General features: G+C 31.9%; 1 protein-coding gene across 15 annotated transcripts in view; it reads right to left on the bottom strand.

The window, feature by feature from the left end:
* LOC118205064 (DNA-directed RNA polymerase I subunit RPA2-like) overlaps window positions 1-14,859 on the bottom strand; it is a 233,168-nt gene that overhangs the window by 56,188 nt on the left and 162,121 nt on the right. For all 15 annotated transcript variants that reach the window (XM_085818432.1, XM_085818443.1, XM_085818441.1 and 12 more), the window contains one exon: window positions 5,426-5,697. In XM_085818432.1, the coding sequence (XP_085674558.1) occupies window positions 5,426-5,697 (272 nt within the window). The remainder of the gene's footprint in view (window positions 1-5,425; window positions 5,698-14,859) is intronic.

Here is a 14,859-nt window from a genome sequence, read left to right as displayed (position 1 = left end):
CTGTTTGCAAAACCCTCTACCTCCAACTTATTATGTAATATCTTTTTCCTGCAAGGGTGGCATCATATTGATTAACAGTTCCAAAGAGTGCCTTAGTGGCAATTTCACAACTAGAAGATTTTTCGCTGTTGCCAGATAAAACTTGTACAGAACTAGTTTCAGAATTAATTTACTTCAGCTTAACCACTTGCGCTATGACTAAACTTCATGGTTGTGGTGCAGTGTGCTACAATATAACAATTCTTGCCATAATGTTAGTGAAGCGTCTCATTTACGCCGCTCCGTGTTTGCGAGTGCAAAGCTGTAACTCGAGAAATAAACAATCTCGTTGTTAGACGACATGTGTACCATGTTATTTTCATTTTTGCGATAACGTGGTGTTCACATCGCTCGCAGTTTGAGACAAAAGCATCTCGACATGCATGGCACGTCTTTTTAGCGCAAGTGGTTAATAAATCAAGCTATCCCTGAATATAGCTCATGGAAAATTTACACTTAAAATTTTAATTATTTTTTAGAAATTTCTGCATAATTAATATATTTTAAAAGAAACAAAATATTTAAAAAAGATAGCTGAAAGCTATTTATTTTTATTATTCTCAAAATTAAATAAACTGGAGAGGCGGAAACTGTTTTTCAAGTAACTATTAAATTGACTCATGTGATATAATTAGCATCTATTCAGTAAAATTTTCAATCTGCACTAAAATTAATCTGCATAGAAGTTATATTCCAGTGGCTAATAAGCATTTGCTAACTGTGCTGCATAATGTCTAACATGTAGTTAAGACAGAAGTGAAAAATCAATTAATTTCACTCAGAAATAAATATGTATTCTAAAATAGATAAAAATATATATTACATGTTCAATGCGTACATCAGTAAAATCCAAACATGAAACAAATAACAGGACACATACAAAAAAAGGATACAAACACAAACATGCACAAACACACACAAAAAAGACAGCCATAATTATTAACAAATCTACAATAATATCAGCACAAACCAAATACAGTCAAAAGTCATTAATTCGGACACCCATGTCCGTCGTCTATCACCTTGGTGGAATGATCTATAATCCGGACCTCAAAGCTACAAACTTTCTGCGCATGCACGGCTGCGAATATGCGTGTGCGCATGTGCATAATACATTTACGCATATGTGTTTAATGTATAACGAATGGTATAAGCTAAGCTAAAATTATATAATTCAGTTAATGTTGCAGATTGCGTTGTTCTTTAATCTTCGAATTGGATCCTGCTTATTATTTTTTGCAGACAATTAGAGCAATTTTATAAAAGTAAGCTTGAACTTTCGATTATGTCAAATAGAATTTATGATTAGTTGACAAATTAGTCGGTATTCTCGACACAGCAATTATAGGACTTGAACAGCGGAACTTTGTAACTGAACAAGAAATTATGTCTGTTTATATTATTAAAGAGAAAGTATTATCACATAAAACGAAGCAACTTAAACAACTTACATTGAAAGAAATGTTTAATAAAGTAAACAAATAAATATTAAGCTTTTTTTTTTTGATAAATTTTGATACCCTTTAGATCATAATTGCTCTTTACTTCATAAATTACGGTTTCATATTTTTAACTTTATAATTTCTGCATGCCATCTACCAGATTTAAACTGATGATCTATAATCTGGAAAAATCGATAATCCGGAATCGCCAAAGTCCCGACGAGTCTGGATTAACAATTTTTGACTGTATAATCTGGACTACTGAATTTTTTAAGCAGGGCTTTATGTCTACATTAGTGTAAGCTATTTTCCCCCTAGCAGTTGCAGGGCTTGACGAATTACAGTGAAATGTATTCAAAAAGGGAACAGGAAAAAACATGTCATTTTGATTAAAACAAAATTAGGTCCTACATGATAATATAACATTAAAAGAAGAAAATTAACGCTAACTAAGCTGCAGAAATAAAAAAAAATGAAGATAGATTATGGTAGTAAGTGTTATGTTAGAAAATTCACAAAAAAGTGTCCCCCCTTTTTTGTGCATGTGAACTAAATTCTATTTTCTATCACTGAATTTTTTTAAGTGAAATCCAAATGTGAGTTATAAAACTAAATATAGATTTACTATGCAGTAAATTCAGACTTGTGCACTACTTTAGATATATATTGAAACAGAGTTTGGATTATTTTATGAGTTCCAAAACATATCCTTAATTATTTTCTCAACCTTTATTAAGTAAACAAAAAAAAAAAAATATTGCACTCAAACTATTTAATATGAAAAATTATACTTTGTATTCACTGTACTAGAAGGCACAAAAAGAGAGTTACAACCATAGTCCTCAGAAAAGATTATCTCGATAAAGTTAACACTAGAACCGCAGATGGGTTCATTTTGACCCAAAAGCAATTTTGTTTCTGATTTTTTCAAAAAATTACTAACGAAATTGAAAAAAAAATTCTTGAGTTTTCCTATTTTTATGCCAATAATAATCTGTAAAAATATGATACATTAAATACTGACCATTTTTTCGTTTTTAATAATTATACCTAAAACCATGGAATGGGTCATTTTGATCCCATTATATAATCACAAGTACCAAATTTGCAATTCAACATTTCCGGGAATCAGAAAAGCTTTTTCAGTCCTCTTTCCATTTCCCAGATGTAAAGCAGAACAATACTTCAAGGTCAGTAGATAGTTACTGATAACAAAACAGCAGCTGAGAATTTTGTTTGTAGTAGTTGTAGCCAGTGTTGTTGAGCCCCTTCCCCTCCCATGGTCATTCCACACAGGAAAAATGCCTCTGTTTGGCGTATTCAAGGAATGTTTTCTGTCCGATGTTTTTTGTTTTGGCCTATTGAATGGAATGTGGTGCAATACTACCACAGCCAATGCGGTAGTCTAACAGGCGCATATCTGTTTTTTTTATGACTGCAAAACTGGTTGTTCGCATTGAATTAAAGATAGTTTGAGTGTACCAGTCTGTTCAATTTTTGCCACCTTGTTTACACGCAGAGATAAAATTTGATATTAGGTGAAAATGGCTGGAAGAAATATGTGTAAATTAACAGTTATTGAGGCCCTCGAATATATGCGACAATTATCGGAAAATGAATCCGAAAATGATAATGATTAAGAAACTGTTTTCAGCGATGATGAATATGTGCCTCCAGATGAAGAAAATATTTCCTCGGATGAAGATACCGTATGTAATTTGCCTGTACAATGTAGTAGCAGAAAAACCACTTTTGGAAAGAAAAAACACTGTGTAAATAAACGTAAAAAGTTATCAGATTCAAATCCAGATGAAATTAACTGTGGAACTTTTGTTACAAATGATGGAACGTGTTGGGAAATCATCACCTCTGGAAGTTGCATACGTGAAAGAATTGCTGAACATAATGTTTTCAAAGAAAAGAGTGGCCAAACCAGTTATGCAAAGCGAAATATTGAAAATGTCTTTGTAATTAGTTCATGGAGGCTACTTATAGATGAGCCTATGCTTTGTTATATCAAAAACTGTACAGAGGAAGAACCTCACTCGCAAATGGGAAAAAATGAATGGTGAACAACTTTAGATGAGTTAGATGCTTTTATATCAATTTCGTATGCTCGAGATATATACGGTGCAAATAATCTAGAGCTTGATAGTCTGTGGTCTGTTGTTTGGGGGTCCACCCTTTTTTCCGCGATACTATGCCGAGAGATAGATTCAGAGAAATTTTGAAATTTCTGCGATTCGACAAAAAAAGTACACTATCTGAACACCTTCAAACAGATAAATTCTGTTTCAGTTTTGAAGTTTGAAAGAAATTTATTGAAAATTCAATAACTTGCTATAAACCAGGACTATATATAACTATTGATGAACAGCTGTTTCCATCTAAAGCCAGATGTCGTTTCACGCAATATATGCCAAGTAAACCAGATAAATTTGGTATAAAGTTCTGGCTTGCCACTGATGTTGATAGTAAATGCACGATCAATGGTTTTCCATATTTGGGTAAAGATGAGGATTGTCCTGAAAACCTATCCCTCTCCGAATACATTGTTTTGCGTCCGAATACATTGTTCTCCGAATACATTGTTTTGTCTTTCGAAAATAAAGACAGAAGTATCACTACAGATAATTTTTTCACTACACTAAATTTGTCCCAAATGTTAAAAACGAAGAACACTAGTTTAACTGGAACGATGAAATGACATTGGAAAGAAGTACGTGAATTTGTGAAAAAAGTAAAGATGCCATTATATGATACATTGTTATTGGAGCATGATGATATAACTTTGATAGTTTATCAGGAAAGAACCAGCAAAAATGTCTTATTATTGAGCTCCCTTCATCCCACAGTTGATATCAACAATAATCACCCCAAAAAGCTTCCAGAAACAACATCATTTTATAAATCAAAATTTGGTGTCAACATTGCCGACCAAATAGCTCGAAAATATTCTGTGAAGGCAGGATCAAGGAGGTGGCCAGTTCATGTATTCTACAACATTCTTGATCTTGCATGAATTAATTCATGGATTTTATACGAAGAAGTGACTGGAAAAAACTTACAAGGAGAGAATATCTTCAACAACTCATTGAAGAGTTGCGTAGTGCGTATAATAACAAAAGAAAGTACAAGTCAGATGCACAGACAAAAGCGAATACTACTGAAGAATCTGAGCAGATGGAAAAAAGGGTTCATTGCCAAGCTTTCAAGTGTAGAAACAAAACTGTAAATACTTGTTCTGACTGTAAAATACCGATATGTGGAAAGTGTACAAAATATATAAAAAGAAGTTGCCCAAAATGTGCATGAACTGTGTAGGAAATCTTGACTGGTAGGAAACTAAATATTTCTATTAAAGTTGTCTGTATATTTTACTAACTATATACAATATTCCATATTGTAATATCTTATTATTTTTATCACTTATTATAACAATTTAATGTTAAAAATGAATAAATGCCATTACCAAATAATTACAGCGTACTTTTAACATAACAACACGGGTTTTTATTAATTGGGGCTAATTTAACCCAGCCCGCAGTTTTAGGTACACCGAAACTGCCGCAGTTCTAGTATTAAGATCTGCTGCTTCAAGCAGCACAATCCCTTCTTCCATTGAAAACATGATAGTAAGCTTTGTTTTATGGCCCATGGCATCACTGCTCCCACAGGCACATAACTGATAAGATCGAACCCTCACAGCATTGCACAAAATATGCTTATCAGTATAGCCAATGTCCAAAGTACCTCTCAGCAGCATGAAGCACCATGTAAAAAATCCAATTGTCTGATTCATATATTCATGCCTATAGTATTCTGTCAACCAAGATTTTCTTGGTTTTCTCAAAAATTCTTGCAACCTAAAGGGTAGCAATTTACAGCAAAAAGCCCTGCAATTACAATATATGTTTATTGGGGGGGATGACATCTTTTTTTACCTTAATATAACATCACCATTTCTGACTATCCGGCCAATATATGGAAGCCCATCATTATCCAAAAGGTGTTCAATATGAGGATCTGCTGGATTACGCTTAAATTCAATTTGAGTTTTGGCTTTAGAATGACATGCATCTTCTACTTTTGTTACTTCACATTCTCTTTCCAACTCATTAAAATCATAATATACTGTTTTCCAGTCAATGTCCGTAAAAAGACCTCTCTCAAGAGAAGCTTTATTCAGTACAATAGCATCTTCCATATCAAATCCCTGTAAAGAACAGAATAAACTTATCATATAATTTCCACCAAATTTCACAAAAGCAAGAAAGAGAACTTTATTAAGAAAAATCAATAAATTGCCATAAAAATTCTTTTATGCAAATTGATTTAATTTTGACATTACATATATACATTTCAAACAATAAATAAATAACATAATTTACATACATAATAACATAAACAATAAATAACATAATTTACATACTTTTTAATGTTTATTAGTATTTAAAACTCAAATGATGAAAATAACTTTTTCTTCAATGACTGGCAAAAATGCAACGTATATTTTTGCATTAATTTCAACTAAAAGAAAATATATTTCCTAAGATTATGTTAGTAGTCTTCTTTGATGAGGGGAATTCCCACAAATAGAAAATTAAAAATAGTATTCTTGGAAATAATGCAGCATTTTTTTTAATGAAAATATTTACAGCCTGTATTTTACCAACCATTAAGATAGGAGAGAGTATTTCTTTTGCTACACTGTTTGCATTCAAATGGCTCCTGCAATGACAGAAAGCTTAAAATAATTTGTAATTTTCTATTTGTAATAATTTTGCATAAAAACTTGCTTTTATTTAAAAGGGATATGATAATAAATGTACTAAAAAGAGAAAAATAATTTATCATGTATTCTGACAGGAATACTATATTAAATAATTCCATTTACAGAATTTATCTACAATTTTACATCACAAATAATAAAAGTGTGGGTTGGCCATTATAAGTTAAAAATAATATTTAGACGTTTTAAAATACAATCAAATTAACAGATTTTGTTATTTAGGTACCCCAGGCTGTTATTACTCACAATATAAAGTTGCAGTGAAGTCTGTAAATAGAATTATTTAATGTATTATTCCCATTAAACTACATCTAAATTTTTTCCTCTTTTTTAGAGCATTAAATATATCCATTTCAGATAAAAGTTTACCGTATAAAAACCATTTTTTTTAATTGTATTTTATTTTCTGTTTTTTGGACTCAATTACACATTATCAAAGATGAAATCTTTAGTCATTATTAAAACAAAAGCAATAAGTTATAAAAAATTATGAAATAAAGAAAAATAACTGAATATTATTAAAAGAATGAAGAAATCACTCTGAATACTGTTTCGGAAACTGGATAAAATAACAGTATTACAACCTGTATTTTATTTAAAGCTAGAAAGAAAAAACTAATATCACTGATTCACCAGTAACTAGGCCACGATAGCAGACACAAAACCTTTTTAAATTTTGTCTGCCTCAGACTGCAACATATTCCTTTTAAAAAATGCAGAAAATTGCTCAATTAAAAGTTTTTTTTAATCATTCTTATTTTAAAAGAGGACAAAAAGTTAGTTTTATAATCTGTGAAAATTCAAAGCTTAACACCTGATATATTTTTAGATGTTGAAATCTTAAATGTAAAATAGTCTAGAATTATCAAAAAATTGCCAAAAACTCAGGCATTTTTATGCATTTTTGCATTGAAATTTTTTTTCACTATATTCAATTGTGCAAACAGTAAAATTCTGATACACTTTATTTGTTAAATGAAGATACATGTGAAAAATCATTTAAACATAAAAGTTTTGGAAAAATCGCATAGCCGCAATGCATTGTTTTTGAAAAACAGTGTGTACACAAAATTTGAGCTTGATAGCTGCATAAAAAGTAGATTATAAGTCGATGATAATCTTCCACAAACACTGAAACATCATGAGTGAACTAAATAAAAGCTTATAATTAGGGGATTGCAATACCGGGATACTGAATACGGGTATTTTGAGCCCATCTGTATGATTTTGTAATACCGGTATTCACAAGTTTAAATACCTTTTTTTTTTTCGGTATTTACTAGAAATTCTTTTAATTGTCTCCATTATATGTTCAGGGGTCGCCAAAAGAGCAAAATAGTATACGTTTTTGTGTTTTCCTAAAGAACAAAATTAATTAGACTAAATCGTACAGTCTAGAGAAGTGATACAATATGTTAATCATCCAAGGAAGCAGGCCCAAACTGTCCTATTACATCTCATAGTGATACTGCACATGTGCAGAATTCATAGTCTGATAGTCTGTGCAAGGCCAACTTATACTCAAGGCCTGCCAGACTGAATGAAGTTCCAGTTCCCAGTTTTCAGTGGCTTTCGTGAAATTCATCACTAGGTGGCGCTCGCATTCTGCTACACTTCTGCTATACCTTTTCTATTTGTAATGTGGCTCATTATTAACAAAAAGTGTATTTTATTAAAAATGTGCCGCTGTAACTAATAGTAACATAGGATGATATAATTGTTGCATGCTATACTGCAAAGTTTTCTTCCTTTAAAAAAAAAATTACGATTGCATTTAAATAATTATTCGTAACATATAACTGTTGGACGGATAGCATTTCCATCAGTTTCATGTAATTCAGATTTAATACAAATACATAATACAAAATTTCTTAAACAAAAGCCATCATCACGTAAAATTTTAAAACTTTAAAATTCTTTTGATATGTTTCTTTTGTTCACCTTTTGTATATAAACAAGCTTCTTAATATGTGTGTGTACGTGTGTTCAGCTTCATGTCATTTTTAAGTCTTCCTGAAATAAAAATATCATAATTTTTTTTTTATCATACTGGAGATAATCTCTGTTTTCTGTATGATATTTTAACCTATCATATATATGTAAGATAAAAATATATGAATCAAAATTATAGATTAAACTATAAACATTAATTCTTCCTCTCTATTCTAAAATCGTAATAACTTCTTTGCATTGCGTCATTTCTAGATCACTCTATGATCGGCGCAGCTCTGATGACGTAATCATTGGGAACTGAAACTGTCCTTGTAAACCAAAACTTTTCTCTTCGCGTACCTCCATCTTGCATAACTACGCACTTCAGCTTTTGCTCGCTACTGTGCTAAGATGTGATTTCGCTGGCTTGCTTTCTATCCCAACAATATCAAAAATGTAAATCTTCTGTGGAAAGGCATGACTAGGGTGCCAAGTGATTGTGGCCACAAATATCAATTGGAAATAAAAATGGAATTAAAACTGCCTCGACTGCCAAGTTCTTTAAATACTACGCAATCAAAATTCTTCAATATGGCTCTAATCACGCATCTACAGTGTTCCGTTTTTTCCCTTTGCTCTTATTATGATATATATATATATAAATTTAATGCAATTAAAATGTAAGAATGCATCCACGTATATATTTTATAAAAAATGCTAACTGTGTTAGTTTTTTTTTTGAAATTTATTACTTTTTGGCTCTAGTATTTGTTATCTTTGATCAAGAAACATTTGAATGATGTCTGTACTAGCTTCAAAACTTTAAAGAGCATATCTCATTTTAATTAGTGTGATGTATCAATATGCTGTGCATGAATTTCTGTCTACCTGGTTGAGTGTTTTGTGGTTGCACTTGAATTAATAGAGATTCATGTTGAATCCATATATACATACAGTGGATGGACAAAAACATGGAAAGACCTTGTGAAATGCATGTTTGAAAAGAAAGATTGATTTTAATGGAATATGTAGGTGGCGCTGGCGTTTTTGACTACTGACGCCACCTATACAACTTCGTAAATGTGCTAAACAGTTCAGTTGTTGTAGGAGTACTGTTATGTGAGGTTGTCATTGCATTATGTCAGAGTTAACAGACTTCGAACGTGGGAAAATTGTTGGAGCACGTATGGTAGGTGCTTCCGTAAGCAAGGTAGCCGAGGTGTTTAGTGTTTCAAGAGGTACTGTATCGAAGATTTATTCCGCATATTTGAAAAGCGGAAAAACATCATCTGCTAAATCACAGCGCGGACGAAAGTGTGTCCTGAGTGATCGTGACAGACGATCATTAAGGGCAATTGTAACAAAAAATAAGAAGACCACAGCTGCAAAAGTTACTGCTGAAATGAATGTTGTGTTACCGAACCCTGTGAGTACCAAAACAATTAGAAGGGAGCTTCATAAACAGGGAATTGCTGGCCGTGCTGCAATTGAGAAGCCACTCATCAGTGATGCTAATGCCCGTAACAAGAAAAGGCAGTGTTTAAGTCATAAAGCCTGGACTATAGAGCAGTGGAAGCGAGTAATATGGTCTGACGAGTCTTCTTTCACATTGTTTCCCACTTCTGGCTGAGTTTACGTCTGGAGAACGCTATCTCAAGCCTATAATACAGACTGCTTGTTGCCAAGAGTGAAACATGGCGGGGGTTCTGTTATGGTTTGGGCAGCCATATCGTGGTTCTCTGCTAGCCCCATGATAACTGTGTCAGGGCACATGACTGCCAAGACTTATGTGAACATTTTGGCCGATCAAGTTCATCGCATGGTACAAACTTTGTTCCCCGATGGGGATGGTGTCTTCCAAGACGACAAAGCCCCTGTTCACACAGCTCACATTGTCCAGGACTGGTTTTCTGAGCACGAGGATGAGTTGTCCCATCTCCCCTGGCCACCACAGTCATCAGACCTGAATATTATCGAACCTTTGTGGTCTACATTGGAACGGAAAGTGCGTTCTCGTTATCCACCGCCAACATCGTTATCTGAACTTGCCACCGTTTTGCAGGAAGAATGGTATAATATTCCCTTGGCAAACATACAGGAACTGTATTTATCCATTCCGAGAAGACTCCAAGCTGTTTTGGATGCCAACGGGTTTCCTACACCATATTAAGCAAAGAAACATGTTTTTTTAAAGGTGTTTCCATATTTTTGTCCAAGCCCTGTATGTGTGTGTGTAATTAAGAGAGGTAATATTTTTTGTTTTAGGGAATATGGCTTTATTTTTTAAAATATGCTGTCAATGATATTGAAATACTTGGTATTCAACACTAGCAGTCTCAATTTTATATTCGCTCTGCCCCAAACTAGTTGCTACACTTAGGTCGAAAGCTTTATCCCAAATTAGGTGCTACATTTCAAGTAGGTGTAGTCATAAATAACCTTTGATGCAGTTTAGTGGATGGACATCAGTAAAGTTATAGGGTTTACTACAAGGAATGTAAGACTGCATATTAGGTTTTCATTCTCAGTTTTTACTTTCCACATATGTAGCACATATTTTAAGACAATTTTATCGACACAAATTTAGACCGTTTGCACGCTCTAAAGCAGAGCCTTATTTTGTAAGGACTATACAGCCCGTATTTCAGAAAGATCGTGCTTATGTGATTAAGCCTCGAGGGCTGTCCGCATAAGGTGACGGATGCCTTCGTGGAAGAATTTCTATGGCAAACTGACTCGTATAGACAAGACAGATAATTGAATTTACATATAATTACCCTGAAGATTTTAAGCGATTACTAATGGAAGAGTCCTTACAAAATGGGGTGTGGTTAAGGGCATGCGAAAGCTGGAATTTTGAAACTAATTTGGTACCGATTTAAGGAGGGAATGCTTGGTAAGTAAAGTTGTTGTTGACTGATAACGTAGCACCCTGAAATTTCTGGAAAATGTGCAAACAAAATCATAAAATCTTCAGTATCAATAATCAGTACTCAAATGTAGCAACTAATTTGGGAGAGAGGCAGCATATGATTCATGTCATACATGTTACTATTATATGCTTTAGGTGATACTGAAATACCTGGTATTCATCACTAACAGGCTTAAAATTTTATATAAGATTCATTGTGATTAATTATTGTGATTATTAATTGTGATTATATCATTATAATATGCTGTCTGAGATATTGAAATATACTTGGTATTATTTTAAATATCTGTAGTGTTGCGTTTACTCTTCAGAGCTCTAAATCCGCATTATTTAAAATTTTATTTTTTAATGTTTCCTAAAAAAGTATTTTATATTAATTAAAAAAGAGAAAATATCTTCAGTACCTAAAACCAAATCTCTTTTAGAAATACTTTTTCTCTTGTGTATTAACAAATTTTAGATCATCATTTATTAATTTCTTAATTACATATTTAATAGTGGCTCCAAATTATTTTGTTGCACAGGACAACTGATATTAATACGATGAAAATTTTGTGCTGAAATAGTTTATGTTCTGCAGCTACCTGCTAACTTCGTACTATATAAATAATTTAAAAGTAAAACATGTGCTCTAAATTAACCTTAAATTAGAATAGGCAACTCTAATAAGTACAATTAAAAATAGCATATATCTAGATGCAAGCAGGAATTAAAATCAGAATCAAGTAGCTGACGGTATATACGAAAAAAGAAAAATGGGATAACTTGAAATTCCATACTTTTTTCTAAATAAAAAAGGGCGTAATATTTTGAAAAATTTCTATATTTTTTAAACTGGTGAGTTTGCTATTCACATTGTATTTGCATAATCATATTTTAGGGTTCAAAATATTTTTCAGATTTATTATATACTCATAATTAATAATAGTTAATAATTTTATTAACTAAATGACTAATAACTTTGAAGAACATAAAAAATCTTTTGGTAATACTTCGGTTTGGTTTCATTATTTATATGATGAAAAGAGTATGGTGGCACAATGTAAAAAATGTTCGAGAGTTATTAAAGTGAATGGAGGAAGTACAAGCGGGGCTCCATACACATTTAAAAACAAAACATGATACAAATTTGATAAAGAGGAAAGAATCTAATTGCGATGAAGATACAAATTTAAGCACAGTTTCTAAACCCAAGCCATAAGAGATTTTAGATTATTTTGGGGGAAAATATATATATATATATAATTTGGATGAAATTATAAGTAAATTGACAACATTAGATGGTTTGCTATTTCGAGCATTTTGCACTTCTACTGAATTAAGAAAATCACTATTCGCTAGAGGTTTTAAAAATCTACCAACATCGATTAACACTATAAGAAGAACTGTTATAAACTACACTAATGGTGTTCGCAAATTCTTTGAAACGTGAGTTAATACAATTAAAAGCAAACGGTGAAAAAGTTAATCAAAATCGTAAAAACTACCTTGTATTTAGCGTAAGTATATTGAAGCATTCAACTGATTTCAAGGGCAGCTAAAGGTCCCTCCTCATCAGGAGAAAGAAATACCTAGAAAGAAGAAAAATAAAGGGGAAGGAGTCTCAGAAACACGTGGTCCTTATCAGCACTTCACGTGGTTATAACCGGATTTTTAATCAGAGTTAAACTGGCCGTCTACTTTTACTGAGCCAGGCTATCTGATCAAACATGTAACACAAAGGACAAGAAAATTAGCGAAGTTAAAAATAGGGAGTGAGGGGCAACTGCACCTTCACACTCAAAATCTGAACTTCGAATAAGTTAGTCTTACATTTGATGAATAGATAAGTGTAAGAAATAGACGCTACTTAAATATAAATATTCATTCAGAAAAAAAATTTGGAATATAGGACATACATATGTTTGGGGAAGAATGCCAGCTGGAAAATGTGTGGAAGTGCTTAAATCTAAATTAGGGAAGAATGGATTATCCCTGAAAGAAGATATTGTATCCATAATGACTGATGGAGCAACGATTATGAAAAAAGTTGGAAAGTTTGATTGGAGCAAATCAGCAATTGTGCTATGCTCATGGAACTCATTTAGGAGTAATAGATATGTTATATATATATATATATAAAGAACAGAAGAACCCAAATACTGTGGATATAGAAACTTCTGATTCCAACTTTGAAGAGAGTGATACTGACAATGAAGATGATGACAAGGTAATTGTTGAAGAAGATTTTGCTAATGAGGATGAAATATTAACTCTTCAATAAATGCTTCCTATAATTAATGAAGTTCGAACATCTGTTAAGCTATTTAAATGCTCCCCTATAAAAAATGCCTTATTACAAAAACATATAATAACTGAAAATAAAACAGAACATATGTTAGTATTAGATTCTAAAACACATTGGAACAGTTTAATCCTAATGATGGAATGATTTTTGAAGCTGAAAATTCCAATCCAAAAAGCAATAATCAACTTAAATCTGCAAATTAATGTACTAATAGTGAATTCGACTTAATATCCAAAACTGTATTAGCTCTACTTCCAATAAAACTGGCTGTGGAGGCATTATGTAGGAGAGGTTCTAATTCATTAATAGCTAATGCAACAATAAATTTCATGTTGCAGTCACTGAAAGAACAGCACACATCACTATCTGAAGAATTATATATTACATTGAAAAATCGCACAGAAGAAAGGCGTACTGAAATAGGAATACTGAAATAAATAGAAAATGTCTTACAGTATTTACATAATTATAGTGATTTTAAAAAATGAAAAGAAAAAGAAGAAAAGAGACTAACCAAATAAAATTTAATAAAGTTTGTAGTAAATTTTCTTAAAATTGTTTACCCACAAACCTATCCACATTCAGAAGAATTCAGTACAGTTATCGAAGATGATGATGACACTAATGTTGATATCGATAGTGTAAAAGAATTATCTCTTGAACAAAAATTAGAGTTAGCGATAACTAAAAAAATTTCAACAAACCAAAATACAATACAGAAATCAGTTATATCCAAAACCATCCAGTGAGAAATCGATTTATTTGAAGATGAGGGATTTAGAAGTTAATACTTGGAAAAAGTATATCACACATTGCTAACAGCACCACTAACTAGCGTAGATGCTGAAAGAGTGTTTTCGACAGCTGGTAATTTTCATACAAAATTACATTCCAGGCTTAACAACAGTACAATTGATGCATTATGTTTTTTAAGATCACATTTAAAAAATTTTATAATAGTACCACAGACTGAATAGTGATATTTATACTTTTTTGTGATTTAAATACATAAGATGTTCCTTGTTTCTTTACTTTTTTTGTGATTCTTTATATACTGTTATGAGTTACAAATGATTTTTTGTGATACTTACTCTCTCTAATAAAACTGGCAAATAAAAATTTAAAAAAAAAAAAAAAAAAAAAAAAAAAACCTGTGTTTTCTTTCTTTTTCTAAAATTTCTACTACCAGTATTAAGATGCAAAAAATACTGAATACCGGTATTGAACTTTTGGTCTGAAATTGCAATCCCTACTTATAATAATGCAAATAGCATGACAAAGAGGAAGATGCAATAAGGTGATTTAGAAAAGTACTTTTGACTCAGTTTAGATCTTTCAGTTAAAATGTCACAAGGTGACTGAAAAAAAAGTGACCAAGTTTGTTTCTTCACCCAAATATAAGAGAAAACATGATGGTTTTTGCTTCATGGAGGAT

The sequence above is a fragment of the Stegodyphus dumicola genome, chromosome 6, assembly GCF_044657685.1.
Source record: "Stegodyphus dumicola isolate Sdum_Otavi_A_Nest chromosome 6, ASM4465768v1".
NCBI classification, from domain to species: Eukaryota; Metazoa; Arthropoda; class Arachnida; order Araneae; family Eresidae; genus Stegodyphus; species Stegodyphus dumicola.
This window is presented reverse-complemented; position numbering and strand designations above follow the sequence as displayed.